General features: G+C 38.3%; 1 protein-coding gene across 8 annotated transcripts; it reads right to left on the bottom strand.

Moving 5' to 3' along the window:
- Nucleotides 1–5,414: 5,414 nt before the first annotated feature.
- Nucleotides 5,415–20,091, bottom strand: Cenpl (centromere protein L). Of its 8 annotated transcripts, XM_074047449.1 has the most exons (8): nt 19,653–20,091; nt 19,363–19,452; nt 17,261–17,350; nt 16,972–17,030; nt 16,015–16,191; nt 13,779–14,030; nt 10,334–10,873; nt 5,415–8,396 (listed from the first exon to the last, which is right to left on the bottom strand). In XM_074047449.1, exons 5-8 carry the CDS (start codon nt 16,186–16,188, stop codon nt 8,325–8,327), a joined length of 1,038 nt encoding a protein of 345 aa, XP_073903550.1. In that variant the 5' UTR covers nt 16,189–16,191; nt 16,972–17,030; nt 17,261–17,350; nt 19,363–19,452; nt 19,653–20,091; the 3' UTR covers nt 5,415–8,324. The 8 variants fall into 8 exon arrangements, with proteins under 8 accessions (XP_073903550.1, XP_073903547.1, XP_073903552.1 ...); XM_074047446.1 differs by lacking the exon at nt 16,972–17,030; XM_074047451.1 differs by lacking the exon at nt 16,972–17,030 and having other exon boundaries at nt 16,015–16,115.
- Between the last annotated feature and the right edge of the window lie 4 nt (nt 20,092–20,095).

Genomic DNA, 20,095 nt, shown 5'->3' with positions numbered 1-20,095 from the left:
AGAAGGAATATTAAAACAACAAAAGCAGAACTCCAACACTACAGTTTTCATCAGTGGTAGTTCAGGCTCGTCTCCTAAATGAATTTGTTTTCCAGTCTGTTTAAAGTCTTTTTTTTTTTTTTCCATAATATTCTCACGGAGTTTCTGCTAGATCTATTTTGACCTCTACTCAGTGCCTCTTATAAAAATAATATATGAGTCCCACTCACTGTCGTGAGAATCCCCCGGTAGAATTTTATGCAACTCCGCAAGAGTTTTTGCTCACAGATGTTATTACCTGCAGCAACTTTCCTTCCTGTTTCCTTATTGCTACCAAGGACCAGCAGGGAGAAATGTCCTCTCCCCAAGAGCAAATTCTGTTCTGTAGTTCATACTCAATGCTCAGGCCTGATGAAGCAGAGGCTACCTTCAGTTACTGCCTCCGAAGGAATGAAGTCTTCAATCCGGGTAATAGTACATATTAATGAGTGTAAAACCAATTGAGGCATGTCAACAATATTTGGATTCTTTCATATGAACTGTATGTAATTGTCTTCATTCTAATAAGGCCACTGTTATTTCTCTCAAACTGCACTTTCTGATGAAAAGTTAAAATTTTTAAGGAAACAAATGATAACAATTTTAGTGGTTAAAGTTTTTCCTCATTATAGTCATAGGCCGATTTTTTTTTCAATGTATTTTGGGACTTTAACTGCAACCAAAAGGAATAGCCTCCACTTTCTCCCCCTCCCCTACAACGTTTGGCAACTTTTGTGTTTACATTTAAAGATCATTTGCACCTTTTTCAAGGAAAAAATAAGTATTTGGTAAACAGTTGTTTACATGTATCATTTATGCTTTTTTCTAGCATGTATAACTTTTTTAAAATAAAGGTAGTATTTACCATAAAAAATTTTTGGTCACTGCTTTTTAATGTTTTACCTTTGTTATTTAATTTGGATTTTCTGTTTCTATATCATTTATATTTTATGTAAAGCTGTAAGGGCTTTCATCCTAAAAGAATTATTAGAATTAGAATATATATTTTATATTATTTAACCTATAAACATATTTTCTGGTGTAGGATTTAGAATCATATCATTTTGAGCTGAAAGGACTAGTCATCTAATCCAGACCCACTTATTACATTGATCTAAGTCTGAAAAGCAGAGAGGTCTGCCTAAAATCAGTTAATTATGAGACTGATAGATACCAGTTTCCCAAACTCCCCCCACATTTCTCTTTCTAGGCCCCAATGTCACTGCATGCTTACCTGAAACATGGCCTGGAACAAAATTAGTAACTGCTATAGTTTGCATCTAAAATGCCCCTCAAAGGTCCATGTGTTAAAAGGTGAAGTCCCCAGCCCATCACTCTATTAGGAGATGATGGAACATTTAAGGCGGCACTGGTGGCTCACACCTGTAATCCTAGCTACTTGGGAGGCTTAAGATCAGGAGGATCACAGATTGAGGTCAGCACAGGGACCACCACACCCAGCCTAAAAAATACTTTTAATAAGGAAAGCTTGGGCTGGGGTGTAGCCCAGGGGTAGAGTGCTTGACTATCATGCAGAAACCCCTGGGTTCAATCCCTATTATTGCAAAAAAATAGTGTTACCATTTAAAAAGAAAAAAAATCTTTAGGTAGTAAGAGTCAGAAATAATGCACTGTAGTATAAAACATGCAATGATGTAATTATTGACATAACTCAGCAAGAGTGACTAGTGTGGATTCAAAGAATAGTCAGAAAAGAAGCTATGCCAGAAAACTCGACACAGGTGGCTCACACCTGTAATCCTAGCTACTTGGGAGACAGATCAGGAGTATTGCAGTCGAGGCCAGCCCAAGCAAAAAGTTCCTAAGACCCTATCTCAACCAGTAGCTGGGTGCAATGGTGCGTACCTGTCATCCCAAGCTATGGAGGAGATTGAGATCAGGAGAATCGTGGTTCCAGGCCAGCTGGGGCAAAGAAATTTGCAAGACTCCATCTCAATGGAGAAAGTTGGGCGTGGTGTCATGCACCGATCATCCAGTGATAGGAAGCTTAAAGTAGGCTGACTTGGGCAAAAAGCAAGACCCTATCTCCAAAATAAGAGCAAAAAGGGTGGGAGGCATGGCTCAAGCAGTAGAGCATGAAGCCCTGAGTTCAAATCCCAGTACTGCTGAAAATTTTTTTAAAAGGCGAGAAAGGTGTACAAGACATGGGAGTTTGGGAAGTAGACAAAACAGCATGGGCATTCCAGGCAAAGAGACCAGCTTGTGCCAGATAAACAGAATAAAGGCAGTTGGGAAAGGATGTGACATTAAAGGAAATCAAAGCAGTCCACTTTCAGAAAAGTACAAAAAAGCCAGGGCCCAGAAATAAGACAGGGGAAGAGGGCAAATATCATCAGAAAATGTCTTGCAACCCAACAGTCCTTTCTCATGGGTTTCTTTTCTGGTGTTTTATTTCAGTAAGTCTCTTGCTCTGTAAGGGCATGGTGGCCAGGCTCTAAGGTGGCCCTCAGTGTTCCCTCCCTGCCTTCTGCTATTCACATGCTTCTGTAATTTCCTGTCTTCCCACACTGCACCAGTATTGGTCTGGACTGTGTACTTAAGATGCTGCAAAAGTGATGGCTTGCACTCTGTTGGGAGATATGGTGAAAAGAAGCCTAATGCAAAAAGGGGTGGCCAACTGGCTCAAGTGAGAGTGCCTGCCTAGCAAGAAGCCAAATTCAACCAGTACTGCCAAAATAAAAGGGGGAAAGGGAATATAGAAAATGTCTATACCTTCTATCACTAAAGTTTGCTGAAAACCCAAAATTTCTCTTAAAAACAACTTTTATAAAGAGGGAAGGATAGTATGTCATTTCCAAAATTAGGTTTTGTATAAAAGACCCTTGCTTTAATCTTGGATGCTTGTCTCTCTTCCTTTTGCTACCAGTATTTGGGATGTTCCATGTGTTCCTTGGTTCTTGGGTACAATGCTTAAGGTTAGGATGCTGCCCAGGTGTGGAAAAAAAAAAAAAACATGAAAAGTAAGAAGATAGTAGAGTGATTTATTAGGAAAGCTAATCAGGGATAGTACACATGGAAGGGTGAGGCAGATAGGTAAGGACCTACTGCTTGGAAACTGTCAGGGCTTAGGGTTTTATTCAATAGGGTGGATTAACCAGGTGCTGTGAAACAGGCCCTCCTCTGTGGCTTTCCCTAAATGGTTTGATGACTGCATAGTGGCTACCCAAATGTGGAAAGGCATAAACCTGCACTTTTGAAAGGCTGTACATTTGATTCTCTTTGCCTTTCAACCTTGACATGGTGAGATAAATGCCATTATCTTAATCACTGGTCCAGAGTGTGGGCCATCTAGGGTGTTTCCTCATTCCTGCTCATGTCTACCTAGCTGCCTGTGCTAACACTTTCACACTCTGAGAGAAGCAAATACATGAAAGTAGAAAATAACAAATCCATGAACCTTCATGTACTTACCATCCAGCTTCAAAAACTGCCAACATTTTATCATCTATTTCCTCTTACTGTTCTCCCAATCACCACTGCAGGATTTTAAAGCAAATCCCAGTCATCATGTTTCACCTGCACTTAAATATTTATCAGAGAAGGTCTATCTACAATAACATCAAGCTGATATAATTAACAATTCCTTTATATCATCTAACACCCAGCCAATATTAAAATTTCCCTGATTTCCATTTTATTTGATGTTCACTATTGTACTTCATTTCTTTTTGCTCATTTAGTCTAACTTCATTTTTGTTAGGGAATTTTTGTTTTTTAAAGTTTTTTAAATTATATTATTGTTGTACTGGGGGTACATTGTGACATTTACAAAAGTTCTTAGAATATATCACAGTTGAATTCACCCCATCCACTATTCTTTATTCGCCCACCCCCCCCCCCAATTCCTGGAATAGTTTCAACAGGTCTCATTTTTCCATTTACATGTGCAAGTACATAATACTTCCTACCAACTACCATATTCACCCTCCTACACCCTCCCCTATACCGCGCCCCCGCCCCGGTACCAATCCCCAGACAGGACGTGTTTTGCCTTCCTCTTCTCCATTTTTGGGGTTTTTGTTTTTGTTTTAATTTTTATTTTATTCATATGTACATACAATGTCTGGGTCATTTCTCCCCCCCTTCCCCCCCGCTCTCTCCCTTACCCCCCTTACCCCTCAATACCCAGCAGAAACTATTTTGTCCTTATTTCTAATTTTGTTGTAGAGAGAGTATAAGCAATAATAGGAAGGAACAAGGGGTTTTGCTGGTTGAGATAAGGATAGCTATACAGGGAGTTGACTCACATTAATTTCCTGTGCGTGTGTGTTACCTTCTAGGTTAATTCTTTTTGATCTAACCTTTTCTCTAGTTCCTGGTCCCCTTTTCCTATTGGCCTCAGTTGCTTTTAAGGTATCTGCTTTAGTTTCTCTGCGTTAAGGGCAACAAATGCTAGCTAATTTTTTAGGTGTCTTACCTATCCTTACCCCTCCCTTGTGTGCTCTCGCTTTTATCATGTGCTCAAAGTCCAATCCCATTGTTGTGTGTGGACACTTATGAGGGAGAACATATGATTTTTGGTCTTTTGGGCCAGGCTAACCTCACTCAGAATGATGTTCTCCAATTCTATCCATTTACCAGTGAATGATAACATTTCATTCTTCTTCATGGCTGCATAAAATTCCATTGTGTATAAATACCACATTTTCTTGATCCATTCGTCAGTAGTGGGGCATCTTGGCTGTTTCCATACTTGGCTATTGTGAATAGTGCTGCAATAAACATGGGTGTGCAGGTGCCTCTGGAGTAACTTGTGTCACAGTCTATTGCTGGATCATATGGTAGATCAGTGTCCATTTTTGAAAAAAATGGGAGACATTTTTTTCAGTTGGAAATTCTTATCTTTTTTATTAGCATACATTACAATTGAACAAAGTAAGGGATTTCATTGTGGTATTTCCATGCATGTATATAACACACTCTAATCATGTTCAGCTCCTGTATTGTTCTTTCTAGTCTTCCCTTATTTCTCCCTTTTCCCATTCCCATCCAACTACCCAGCAGTCCCCATTTTACTTTCATTTTGTTTTCATGAGAAAAAATGTGTGATACTTACCTTTGTGGGACTGGCTTATTTCAGTTTAGTCATAGTTTAGTCTTTATTCTATTTGCATCTGGTGAAAAAAAGACTCAATACAGTCCCACTAAGATTAGGAACAAGATAAAAATGTACATTCTCAGCACTTCAACTGGCACTGACATTCTAACATTCTAACCAAGGCAATCTGGCAAGACAAAGAAAAGACTGAAAACTGAGAAGTAAAACTATCTTTATTTACAGATGATGTGAATCTTGTTTTTGAGATGGAGTCCCACTGCATTCTCCAGCTAGTCTCCAACTCAGGAACTCAAATAATCCTCACACCTCAACCATCTGAGTACTGGGAGTATATACCAACCCACCTGTTTGGCAGGAATCTTTTTTTTTTTTTGGTGGAAGTAGGGTTTGAACTCAGAGCTTTTTGCTTGCAAAGCAGGCACTGTACCTCTTTAGCCACACCTCCAGTTCATTCTCCTCCATTATTTTGGAGACGGGATCTTACAAACTATTCGCCTGGGCTGGCTTCGTACCTCGATCCTCCTGATCTCTGCCTGCTGAGCAGCTGGGAGTACAGCATGAACCTGTGTAGATCTGTTGCAGTAGTCCGTGTCAGTTGCTGTGCCAGAGCCACACTGTCTTGATAACCGAAGCATTGTAGTATGTGTGTCTGGCACTGGACTTGAACTCAGGGCCTTGTGCTTAGTAGGCAGACACTGCCACTGGAGTCACACTCCATCCCTTTTTGCTTTAGTTATTTTTCAGATAGGGCCTTGCATTTATGCATGGACTGGTCTGACATCCTGCATAACTGGGATTACAGGCCCATGACACCACATCTTGCTTATTGGTTGAGATGGGGTCTCACTAACTTTTGTCCAGGCTGGCCTCAAACTGTGATTCTCCTTCTGAGTAGCTGGGATTATAGACATGATTTATCATGCTCAGCCTATAGTGAATTTTGAAATCAGGAAGTCTTTCAACTTCATCTTTTTTTCAACAATATTTTGGCCCTCTGGGTCTTTTACATTTCCACAGGAATTTTAGGATCAGTTTGTCAATCTCTGCAAAAGAGCTAGCTGGAATTTTGTTAACGTTGTATTAAATCTATAGATCAATCTGGAGAGTACTGTCATTATGATATTGCCTTCCAATCTATGAATATGAGTGGTCTTTAAGTTTTAAATCTTTTATTTAAATTTATTTAAATCTTTAAGTTTTTTAACAAGGTTTCATGGTGTTTCATATACAAGTACTGCATTTTTTGGTTAAATTTATTCCTATTTTATTTGTTTTAATGATATTGAGAATGGAATTTTCTTAATTTTATAGTAGTTTTTCACTAAATTCCTTAGGATTTTCTAGATACAAGATTTCTGTCATGCTGGGCACCAGTGGCTTATGCTTGTAATCCTACCTACTCAGGAGGCAGAGATCAGGAAGACTGAGGTTCAAAGCCAGCCCAGGCAAATAGTTCTTAAAACCCTGTCTCAAAAAGACCAAACGCAAAAAATGACTGGGAGAGTGGCTCAAGTAGTAGAGTGCCTGCCTGGCAAGCATGAGGCCTTGAGTTCAAACCCCAGCACCAAAATAAATAAATAAATTTTTTTTTAAATAAGGTAGCAAAATAACAATACCAATATTATTAATACAAGATAACTGAATGTGATTTAAGACTTCTTTGCTGCTCTTTCTGTCCTAGGAAAGAGCCCACTAAGATGTACAATCAAACTACCAGTATTTAGAGCCAGACATGGTGGCATATCCCTGTAATTCCAACTACTTGGGAAGCAGAGATAGAAGAATCGTGGTTCAAGGCCAGTCCAGGAAAAAAGTTAGCAAGGCCCATTTTAAAAAAACAAGCCGGGAGAGGTGGCTCACACTTGTAATGCCAGCTACTCAGGAAAAGCAGGTAAGAAGGATTGCAGTCTTAGGCCAGCCCAGGATAAAGCACAGGACTCTTTCTGAAAAACAAACTTAAGCAAAAAAGACTGGGGACTGGCTCAAGTGGTAGAGTGCTTGCCTAGCAAATGCCAGATCAAACCCCAGTACTGCCAAAAATATATATATATATTAATAAAAATACTAAAAACAATTCTCTGTGTGATTGTGCCATGAACTTAACATAGTTACTTGTTTGTTTTCAATTTTTAAGTATTGCTTTGTTTCTTTTTGACCTAACATTGTTTTTAGTTACATAAAACATTCACATAGCTCCAAACTACAATGAATATTCAGGCAAGCCTTAATTTCCACTCCATTGAGGGGGTGGGGGGTAAGGGGGAGGATGGGGGGAAGGGGGGAGAAATGACCCAAACATTGTATGCACATATGAATAAGAGAAAAAAAATAAAATATAAAATTTTAGTTTATGATACATTTTAAAAAAAAAAGTTAGTGGTTCAATAAGGTGGACGTGGTACATTCAACTGTGATGCCAGGGCCATATGCAGGACGCCACAGGTTGAAGAATTACAGACAAGGCCAGCCCCAGGCAAAAATGTGAAACCCTACCTGAAAAATAACTAAGGCAATTAAGGGCTGGGGGTTGTGGATGAAGTGGTCAAGCACTTGCCTAACAAGAACAAGGTCTTGAGTTTAACCCCAGTACCACTCTTCCCAAAAAAGATGTCATTAAGACACTGAGGAATATACTGCTTCATTTTAAAACTGAATATTTAATTCAACATTGCAATAAAAATTGAACAGTATTAAAAACAAACATTATCAGTGGCTAAAAAAAATGTGTATTAATCTTTATTTTCCCTTTGAGGGGATTTTAATGGCCAATTCTCTACAGCAAAACAATGCTAGGAAAATATCTCACAAAGACAAAAATTCCTGAGCCCAAGTTCAAAATTGCTTAAAAAGGATTAGCAGTTTTAAAAGCCTACACCTGAAATACAAAATATTAGATACATTTATTTGAATTCTAAAAGTTTGATACTGAACATTATATACTTTTTAAAAAGATAACCAACAAATTAGCAACTCAGCATTTTCTAGGGATTAGCATCTTACAGCACCATGACTACTGCATAAGCACATGGCTGTGGCTCGCCCACTACCACATCCCTTGTTCTTCCAAATCCTTCTTGGCTTCCATCTGGACAACTCCAAAGGCACTGTGAGGAAAACAGATGCAAAGAGATAGATACCCATTTTTTTTTGCAGTCCCTCTCAGCACGACAACTAAGCAAATAATCAATGAGGAAAGGGCATATAATCCATAGTTTTACACAAAGCCTCACTCAATTTGAAAAATTGCCAGTTCTGTCAAATATGCCAACACACCAATAAGGTATTTATGACACAGAATCTGTAAAAACAAAAAAGAAAAAAAAAGATAAGAAATTTAAAACTAGAGTAGTATTACAGTAAGAAAGCAGTTTGATCTTTGAATGAACAATGTTACATTGGTCTAATTTCTGGATTTAGCTCATTAGGTTTCCCACATTCATTTACTCTATATTTCCTACTGTTTTTCTCTACCCCCCAACCCCAGGTGCTGGGGATGGAACCAGGGCCTCCTGCATGCTAGACTCTACCATTGAGCTACATCACCAGTAAACCCTGCCCCCCACACACACACCCTTTTTTTTTTTTTTAAGTTTTAGTAAGGATTTATTTTAGTGTAACAGGATAAAGTAAAGACAAGGAGGGAGGGTGGAAAAAAAGAGAAACATTCATGAAGGAAATGGGAGCAAAGACCCCCTTTTTTTTGCTTTTTTAGTGCTAATCTCTTCTCATCAAAATTATATTCCAGCCTACTATTGCATTATGACCTCCAGTTTGAAAGTATGAGAGTACTCTTGGAACCTAAAACACAAAAGTTCAGATCTTGACTCTTCTTACTACGCTATCTTGCCTATGTCACAAACCTATCTTGGCCTCAGTTTCATTGTTTTAAAATACAATGTGGATTAAAAAAATACCTAACTACAGGGTTGTTCTAAAGACTAGAATTAAGGTCTGCTAGGCATAAATGCTGCATGTTCCCACTCATTTTTGGAAGCTAAAAGAGCTGATCTTACAGAAAAGAATAGTGGTAACCAGCAGCTAGGAAGAAAAGGGGATAGAGAGAGGTTAGCTAACGGACACCAAAACACAGTCAGATAGGAGGAATTAGTTTTAATGTTCTATAACACAGTAGGGTGACTATGGTCTGCAACAATTTACTATGTATTTCAAAATTACTAGAAGAGTTTGTAGATTCCAAAACATAGAAAGGATAAATGTTTGATGAGATAGAAATGCTATTACTGTGATTCAATTATTATATACTGTACAGATGTATCAAATTATCATACAGGGCCAAACAAATATATACCAGTAGGGCTGGTAGTATAGCTCAGTGGTACAGTGTTGGCCTAGCATGAATAAGGCCCTGGGTTTGATCCCTGGCACTGCAAAAATAAAGTATATATATTATGTGTCAATTTAAAAAAAAATAAAAAGAAGAAAAGAATTAAGGTCAGTGATGAAACCACAGGAAATATTCACTGCTGTATATTGTGGCTACGTATTTATTCTAGGAGCCAACTCTGTTTATTTCTAATACTTCTTTGCTAAGTACTTTATAGAATAAAATAATGTCTATTTCTTCCCCAATGGGGACCCAAAAACCTAGAATACAAAGATGACAACTTATTCTGTGTCTCTGGCTATTATTTGCTTATCTCACACATAAAATCCTCTGTTACTTCCATAATTATTTCAAAATTTGACAAGAAACAATTCCAAAAGTTTCATAGTTACTATAGGATAATAATTCATATTATTACCCAAGTCTATAGCATAAAACATATGGAAATATCCTCCCATTATAAAGGTGCATCTAGATAGCTAAAGATTTTACAAGTCATTTATAAAGTATAGAATAAAGTCTCTTGCTGGGTCCTGGTGGCTCACACTGGTAATCCTAGCTACTCTCAAAGCAGAGATCAGGAGGACTGAAGTTCAAAGCTAGCCCTGGGCAAATAGCTTATGAGACCCTATCTCAAAAAAACCTATCACAAAAAAAAGGCTGGCAGAGTAACTCAAGCAGTAAGAGTATGTGCCTAGCAAGCATAAGGCCCTGAGTTCAAACCCCAGTGCTGCCATAAATTAATTAATTTTTTAAAAAAACAATAAAAGTCTCTCTACGGTCATGAATTGCATACATTTGAATGTGTTTCTTCAATGTGAAGAATATAACTATAATCATCATACATCTTAAAAACCTGGCAATAACTAATTAGATTTGTTCAAACTAACCTTTACTTTTCCATCAGTATGTGCTGAAGCTACAGATGTTGAAACACGAACTAATCTTGTAGCTGATAAATGAATTTTGAAATGCCTATGGAAATGTGAATAAAGGCAGTCCATAAATAAGTCAACTTCCTCCTGGGTAACCTCCCCAGGTGTTTTGTGGACGCTGTCCCACAAAGCTTTTGCATCCTCTGGATGTATTGCATAAGAAATGTCCAGACTTTGAGGACTACATGGTACAGACCAAAGAAATTCAGTAGCCATATAATGGTCCATTTTGCATGCAGTCCACATGGCAGCCATCCAGGAAAGATTAAATGCGTTGATTGCTAAAGGACTGAAATAACAGTCAAAGGTTTTCTGAAACCAAGTTCCAATTATGGCAGTATTAGATTCTGCTCCATTTGCAAGGAATAATGGTAGGCAGGTGAAGTCTTCTGTGGTAGTCTCCAGAAGACTATCTCCAAATGCACAGCAGAACCAACCAGTCCACAACACTTTATCTTCTCTGTTCTCAGGTGGCATCTGAGACTTTGACAGAATCTACAAAGGAAAGTAAAACAGGCTCATTAAGTTCACAAGAACGTCCACTCTTAAATTATGTATTCTCAAAAATAATTAGCATATTAAAAATAAGATCTGACTTATTACTTGCCCCCCCACCAAAAAAAAAAAAAAAAAACACGAAGGGAATAGTTTTCTTAATTGTTATTAGGGTTTTTAAATAATTAAACAATTGTCTTTTAGCCCAATGGTTTTATATGGGAGAGTCATGGCATATGGCAAGATCTCAGAGCAACCAAAATACAAAATGTGAGGTGTCTATTTGGCATAATCAGGCATAGTATTCTAAAAAAAATCTCAACTTTAGAAGGGACTATAAAAGGTCCCCAAATCCAACATGCTTAAATTATCCCATTGAGGAAGATTTCAAAATTTCCTAGGGCAACTCTTTCTATGTTCTTTCATGTTAGGACCTATAGTGCCCACCCAATGATCTCTTTCTCCCTTATAGGCATGTAAAGTAAATCAAATCTAATTCCTCTTCTACAGAAAAAGCCCTTCAAATATTTGATGGTCCCTATCAGTGTGTTCAACATCTGCCATTTCTTCAATCATTCCTCTTATGGCATTCACAATCTCTGTATCCTGGTCACTCTTCTCTGAAGTTCTTATGTATGGGAGTTATCTGTAAGTACATATGATTACTTCAAAAAGGTCTGATTATAGGAGACTGGGGACCTAGTTCATAGGAAAACCATGCCTAGCATGCACAAGGCTCTGGGCTGGATCCCCAGCAACACACACACACACACACACACACACACACACACACACATGGGCTGGATCCCCAGCAACACACACACACACACACACACACACACACACACACACACACACGGTCTATTAAACTACCATCACACTTCAATCTCCATTATACTCCTGCTAATGTAATCTCAGATTGCAGTTTTCTGGTATTATCTGTCAGCTTTATAAAAATTAGCCCTACATACTCATTTTTGCTGTTACAGGTAAATCTCCCTCAACTTACACTGAGGCAGTAAACTTACCTCTACTAAAATTTTGTCCCACTGTACCAATCTTCATTATATTCTGGCTGACTGACTAACCCTTCAAACTACATTGTAAATTACATGATAAACATAACTTCAAGTTAGTCAGAATTTTTGTTAAAGTATTGCAAAGCAGATTAAAATTACAGTCTCATTATATCCCTTTAGAGATGTTTATTTAAAGTTTCTTTTACCATTTCTCCTTTTTATTCAAGAGATTATGAAAGAGTCTCATATACCACATACACCATGGTTTATCACATGTTTATGGCCTAACAGCCCCATAAGCCTATCAAGAAATGAGATTTAACTTGAAAACTATTAGTACATTATACCAGGAATTCAAGAGATCATTTCTAATCCTCACAAGAACATTTGCTTGACTGATGACACGAAGTCACAAAACTTCTCTGACATCGGCTCTTTACCTGACAAAGACTGTTATCTAGCCAGTATCTATTTTCCTTTCTGCAATAAAACAATTCCTTTACTTGGAGTGGCAAAGTACCCACTCAAAAAGAAAATTTTCCCAGTGTCCTTTCCATCTAGTATGTAAACAGAAGTTGCTGGATCTCAGCAAGATTTTCTCTGTTCTCAGGTACCCTATTTGTCCTTCCTATTTTCTTACTCCTTGCCTGAAACTTTAACAGAATGTTTACAGCCCCAGGAGTCATCTTAGACTATAAGGTGACTTTAGAATGGAAAACAACAGAGATGACAGACAAGAAAGACAAAGGAACCTAGATTGCTAATGTGTTCACCATGCCTCATACTAGCCTTAGACAATCTATCCCCATAAACTTTTTTTTTTTTTCTGTAAGACAAATAAACTTCTGTTGGTATACTGTTATTTAGGCCTTCTGCTAGGTACAGATGAACATAATACTAGAACATCTTGAGATCTTTGCCAATACCACAATCAATACCATGGGTCAGCAAACGTTTTTCTGTAAAGAGCCACATAGTAAATATTTTAAGCTTTGCAGGCCACATGATCTCTGTCACAAGTATTTAACTCTCCTGTTGTGGCCCAGAATTAGCCAAAGACAATACATAAGCAAATAAAAGAGGTTATGTCCAAATAAAATTTTATTTACAAAAACAAAGAACAGGTGAGATTTAGCCTACAGACCGTACTTTTCTGACCTCTAATTTATACAAACAAACAAATCTGGTCTTCTCAACTCCTTGAGAATTTAATTTCTTTAACTCAGAAGAAACAATTTTGTTATTATAAATACTAAAATAAGTCTGGCTTCTTAATTGATCAAACTATGGTCTTATTAATTTTATATATTACTTTTAGGAAAGCATAAGAGTATCATGGCATGATGTATCACAGATATGTATCAATGATAAGTTTCATATATTTTTACTTAAATTGTACTTCTAGAAATTAAATCCTAGTAAAAACCATAGAATTATACAGCTATACCTACAAAAATGTAGAATTCCAAATAAAAGACAAAAATGTAGAATTCCTAATCACATGAGTAATTATTTACAATACTGACTACCAAAAATGCCAAAATGCAAAAGTATGGGCAATATGATCCCAATTTTAAGACTATATGGATTCAGATAACAAAATGGATGCTTACCAAAATAATTTTTTAACTTTCTTCATATTTTTACATATTTTCTAAAATCAAAATAATTTTATACACACACATTTACTACATATGTAGAAAAATTTTTTTTTCAAATTGGCCATATTTGTTTATTATAATTTGGTTAAATAAGACATAAATTGGTCAAAAGTCACAAACTTAGGAATTTTAAAAGGCAGTAAGATAATAGCATAATTTTCATTCCAAACTAAGGAAATACGGATTCTTTTACTCTAGGAAGCAAGTATTGCTCACATACTATACCTGCACAAGAACTGCTTCAGAGTCCCTCTGTGTCCCTTTCAGTCCTAGGAGAGTAGAAAAAACAACTTTGATGTTGAGATCTTCTCCCACTTCCACAGCAAGTCCTTTGTGCTTTTCAGCAGCAATAAATGCACTCAGAAGTCTAGAATACTCTCTGAGATTAGCATATGAGAATTTATACAAGGGAGTTAAACTATATAAAGTCCATTGTTTATGCAGAAGGAATGCAACTTTATGAGGATCGACATCTTCCTAAAAAAACAAAAACAAAAGAAGTTTTAAGAACTAAAAATAACAGTAAGAATAGCATTTAAAGCATCTATACATTACTATATATCTATTACTGGGTACTCGATCTTGCACTCAAAGTCAAATTCAAATGGAGTCTGCAGGGCTTTTTGCAGAGCCTTGAACAGGCCTTTGCACTTACTCTGCCTTTGCTTTTGGAATGCTCTTACCCTGGGAGCTCACATAACATGCTCCTTCACTTCATTCAGGGTTATATTCAAATGTGGCCAAGAGGCCACCCCATATAAAGTAGAACCTGTACCCATTCCAACTTGATCATTCTGTATTGCTTCACCCTGCTCATAGTACTTACTACTCCCTGACATTATATATTCATCTGATTTTTATTGTCTGTCTCTCCTACTAAAGTATGAGCTTGATGAGGGCAGAGATATTTTTATATTTTATTCACTATAAAACCTGGAATAATATGATTTATAACAGCATTTCAATAAATATTTAGTGGATGAACATTCTACCTTTGGAAACTTCAAATTACAGATTTTGAAAATAGCAACTATTTCTGAGGATCAAATTTGATTTGTTTTAAGTAATTAAAAAAAACTGCTTCGCAGCAAATCAACTCTGACACAGGGCCTAATTTAGTACATTAAACAAAAAGACACTTGAGGGCTCAAATGGTAGTACACCTAGCACTACCAAACCCCAGCACTGCCAAAAACAAATAAATAAATACATAGATAAACAAATAAAAATTCTTGGAAGTATCTTTTTTTAATTATGCTATATTACAACCATAAGTAGCAATGCAAACAAAAACAGTATTGATATAGGCCCATGGCGTTATTGAAAGTCTTCACAAATGTTCTCAATTGGCTAATAGTTTCCTCCTAAACTGAAGTTTCCTAAAGAGTCCATGTTTTCTGATATAGCCTCACAGTTCCAAAAACTTTTGGAACTTTCTCTACAGTTGTCTACTTGTGAAAGATGTTAATTCTGGCTAGAGTACTCACTGAAACAGTTACATACTTTTTCTTTATTACTATCAAAATATATGGCAAACTATTATAAAGATAAGGAAGCAGTGAATTTGGACATTTCAACCTTTAATATATATAAAATCTGTTTTCTGATTTAAAACTATAATTTTCATTACCAGCACTGGTAATTTTTCTTTAAGAAGGTTATCAAGGTGAAACAAAAATTGTCTCCTATTCCAATAGGTATGAGGTATACAACATTGACAAGAGAAAAAAGTTACCCTGACGTACCCAAGGACACAGAAGCACTGTGCAGTCTTCTAGTCAAGAAGACGTAACTTTAATCATTGGGAAACATCAGATAAATCCAAAATGAGGACTATTCTATTTAAAAAGAGGAGAGTAGGAGACTGTATTCTTAAAAAATGTCAGTGTCATAAAAGACCAGGAAATACTATGGAAATTGTCCAAATTAAAGGAGATTAAAAGGTATAAAAGAGGGGCTGGCAGAATGGCTCAAGTGGTAGAGCACCTGCCTAGCAAGTGTGAGACCCTGAGTTCAAACTCCAGTAAAAAATTTTTTAAGAAAAGGGACTGGAGTATCATACTGTATCAGAAAGACTTTATTTGGCCAGGCACCATGGCTCACGCCTGTAATCGTAGCTATTCAGGAGGCAAAAATCAAGAGGATCCTAGTTCAAAGCCAGCCCCTGGAAAATAGTTTGTGAGACCCTATCTCAAAAAACCCATTACAAAAAAAAGGGCTGGCTGGTGAAGTGGCTCAAGCAGTAAGAGCGCCTGCCTATAAGCATGAGGCCCTGAGTTCAAACTCCAGGGTTGCCAAAAAAACCTATGGTGCTGATAGTATGAAATTGTTTAACTATTTCTCGTTTATCTTATTAGCTGAAGGGCAGAGAAGGCACCAAAAATACTACAAATAGTAACAAAAATTGAAGTATTCTGTTCAGATAGTCTTGTTGACTAACTAAAAGGGGCAAGAAGAATACCTGCAATTGTGAACACTGGAGAATTTTCCTTCGAGATGGGGTTGGGGCAAATGAAGTTTGCTTCCTGACCGATTCCAGTCGCTTCTGCCGAGGGGTGGTACCTATAAAGTAATCTTTAAGACTTGAGGAGAACCTGTGTCTAGGAGTTGATTCTGGTGACTCATAAGAATCCATGGTCTACATTAAAAAACAAACAAGCAAACAAAAAAAAACAGAATTCTAAACACCTGGGCTGGAGGCACATTTCAAGTAGTAGAGCACCCACGTACAAGGCCCTGAATTCAAAGCCCAGTACTGCCAAAAACAAAAACAGAATTCTAAACATCTAAAAGTTAAGTCATGGTCACAGTCCTAGATTATTCTCCTGACAAAAGAGGAATTCTTTCTTTCTTTCCCCAGCCCCTCACCTTTTCTACAAAGTCCTTTATTTCTCAACAGCCACAGCTCACTTTTACAAAGCCCTTACAAGTATCTCAAGCATAGTATTTTCAAAATCAAATTCAATTCCTTCCTTCCCTCTTCCATTCTAAAGCTAGCTACTCCATTTTTAAATTCCTGTCAATTTTCTAAGTTAATTAAATGCATTTATGTAGCCTTCTACCTTCATTTTTTAACATAGATTAAGTGCATTCTATTGAGTTCTTCATTCAACAGCTTTTATTATCCATTCCCAAAGTTACTTCCTTAGTAATGTTTAAGTATTATTTTAAATTTCAATATGGTGAACTAGGACACCCTTTATATCTTGCACAAATTCAATATACAGTCCTCAAAGCTCAGCCAATGTCTAAATCAAGATCATGTACCATACTATTTTTATTCTTCTTTTGCATTCTAATCCTAGGTTTACTCAACACAATTCTTTCACTCTATACAACAAAGTATAAACACATTACTTAAAATGTGCCAGTTATAAAATTCAACAGAAACTTTAAAGCCAGGCATGGTGGTGCATACCTATAATCCCAGCACACAGGAGGCTGAGGCAGGAAGACTGAATTTGATGCCAGCATGGGCTACAAGGCAACAAACAAACAAAAAAAAAATCAGAAACTTTATAGTTCTAACTATACAATAAAAACCAAAAAAAAAAAAAAAAAAGCAACATACATTTTGTCAAGATAACCTGCAAGACCACCATGAGTGGCAGACACAACAGGGATTCATGATGACTCTGCAGAGCTGGCTCTCATCTAGCTCACCACTTCAGACAGTGAGGGAGATGGGGGGAGGGGGTGGTGAATACCTTGAAATTCAGAACCATTTACAGCAACCAACATGGTGGGAGCATGGCTCTCTTCTGGGATGTTGGGCCACTAGACTGGTCCAGGGTCATCTGTGGAAAGGAAAAAGCAGGCTCCCAAATGTGGCTGCACTGCCTGCTAGAGCACTATTCGTCCTTGCTAGTTTTGCCACTCAACTGACTCTATCAAAAACCAGAAAAGGTGAGCCAAAAAAACTGAAGGACATCTTGTTGTTGTTGTGCTAGCAACACTTCTGGTACCCAGAACTTGGCCTGCAGAGGAAATTTCTCAGTTGCTGCCTTCCAAGCTTGGCTGAAAAAGGGATTTTCTTTTCCACCAATCTTCATTCAGCTAGAAACTGAGCTGAATGGGATATAATTTACAGTAGGGTGGGCTAATCTTTAGTGGATGTGCTTATCAAGAGGAGCTGGAGTGGCTCCTGTGGTAACAATGGATTAAAGAATATGATCAAGAAAAAAAGAGAAAAAAAAAAAAAGAACAAATCAGCAGGCACATGGGGGACTTGCACTTCAGGAAACATGACCTCTTCCTCATCCCACAGAGTGGCACGCACACCCTCCTGGGAGGGCTGAATCTCCTGGATGGGGAAGTGTTGCCTAGGCCAGGGACCAGCACAGTGTAGCCATGACCTCCCATTATCAATTTCCCCTCCATAGGCTTCAGCAGTCTCCCAGTTTCATCTGGATTCTCCAATACATCTCACATATCTAGCCTTTGCGGAGACTAAGAATGTATCCTTTTAATAGACACACAGATATAAAATTTTTCTATGTTGTGATCGTTGGTCATGTTCTTGGTAAGTCTCCCAATGTACATTTAAATGGGTTTAGGGTAATGGCTGTGTCTTTTTCTCTCCTTTTCATCATTTTTAGGTGGTTTGGATTAAGAAAAGGAGCACTACCTCAGAATGATACAGAGAGCCAGAGGGAGGAATTGCTAGAACTAAAGTGGGATGTGCTAGAACTTCTGAATGCCTGGATGCTAGGGATAAGTTGAAGGTGCTACTCAAGTTCATCCTGGGGCTGGAGTCTGAGCCGAAAGTCAAGCAGGACCAAGGCCTGGTGCTGCTGCTACCACTGGAAGAGCTGCACCTCTTGTGAGTTTTACCCTTGTGGCAATCCTCAGTCCATTCGTTGGTGGCCCCTTTATCTTTAGCAACATCTTTTCAGTCCTTGTATTTGGTAGAAAATTTTGCTAGCCTTTTTATGATTTTTGACTCCTAGAAAGCTAATGTTTTTGTTCAAAGCAGCAATGACAGTCCTCATTTATCAAAACCCTCACTTCTAATTCCATTCCAAGGGAAAAAAATCCCTAATCAACTGCAATTTACACCAAAGAGCAGCATCTTCCTGATGCCATCACCTCCTCCCACTTTCCTCAGCTACTGAATTACTACACAATTTAAATAGCAGCTACTTGGCTGGGCAGAGTGGTTCAAGCCTATAATCCCAGCCCTCTGGAGGCTAGGATCATAAATTCAAGGCTGGCCTGGACTACATGGTAAAACCTTGTCTCATAAGTAAATACAGCAGCTACTCTAAAGCATTATCGCTTGAAATACACGTTGAGCTATCTAATTTAAAAAGTAATCTTAATCACTTCCATTTACACAGAATGTTTCTTTCCAGCTATTTAAGACAATATTGCTAAGCAACCATAATGTCCCAGACCCTCTTCTAAGCCCTTAACAAATATTGTCGCCTTTAATCTTCAAGCAACCCCATTAGTTTGGTTACTGTGCATCCAGTTGACAGGTAGTTAGACCAAAACCCTAATTCTTACCCATTTTGCAGGTTTCCCCTCCTCCACAGCTTACCAGTAGTTACAGAACTACCTCTCTCACCAACTCCTCTTTCCCTTATAGTTCATAACACACAATGAAAACTAGTCGCTCCTCTTGTGGTTAGTCCGTGAAGTCCGGGATCGTGACAGTCATTTTATTACCACCAGTCCCTAAACCCAACGGCCCCAACGCCAATGCTTAGCTGCGTGCTAAACCCAAGTATTGCAAAGATAATGGTGACACAACGAGGCGAAGCACAAAGTTCATAACAAGACCTGGACCCAGTGCAAAGCATCTCACCAATAAAATGCCGTTATGACACTGTCGCCCGTTCCGGATTTGCCAATCATTCTTCAAACCCGGCTCCAAAACTGTCGAGACTGAAATTCCCTAAGTGGATTTAAAAAAAAAAAAAAAAACCGCCAAAATGACAGCTATAAGAAAAGCTGGAGTAAACCCGGGCCCTCCCGAATTCCCTCTCGCCCCACAAGTGAGTGTACTAGGGACACAATTACACCGGCTAGGAGACCCTGTTCCCTCAGAACGGGCGAGGCCCGCGACTCCGTGGTGGGAAGGACATTTCCGCTTACCTAACGGCTCTGCGATCCTCACTTCTGAGGACGAGGCTTTTGCCCGCTTGGGATTAAGGCAAAGACAAAGCGTCCCAAACGCCCCCTCCACTACAGCTCTTCTGTCATCAAGGCCAGATCTGAAATACCTCGGCTGAGATAAGGCGGCAACTCGGCATTCAACGCCCTTCACAGTTTAAAATCGTTTCCCGACTCGCTCTGCGGCCCGACCCAGGAAGCCAGCCTCCATGACGCCCCGCCTATTGAATGTCAGTGAAGCAATTTAAGTTGCCATTTTAACTGAGGGCAAGGCCAAGTAACCATCGTTCTCGTCAACGTTCCGAATTGCGCAGTGTTGCTCTTTAGTTTTTCAAAGTGTGAAGCTTTCGCTCATAGTTCCGCCCGAAGTAAGCATGGCGGCAACGCCCTCCCTCTGATTGGCTGAATGCTTTTACCGTGGGCGC

This window comes from Castor canadensis, chromosome 11, assembly GCF_047511655.1.
Source record: "Castor canadensis chromosome 11, mCasCan1.hap1v2, whole genome shotgun sequence".
Taxonomy (NCBI): Eukaryota; Metazoa; Chordata; class Mammalia; order Rodentia; family Castoridae; genus Castor; species Castor canadensis.
This window is presented reverse-complemented; position numbering and strand designations above follow the sequence as displayed.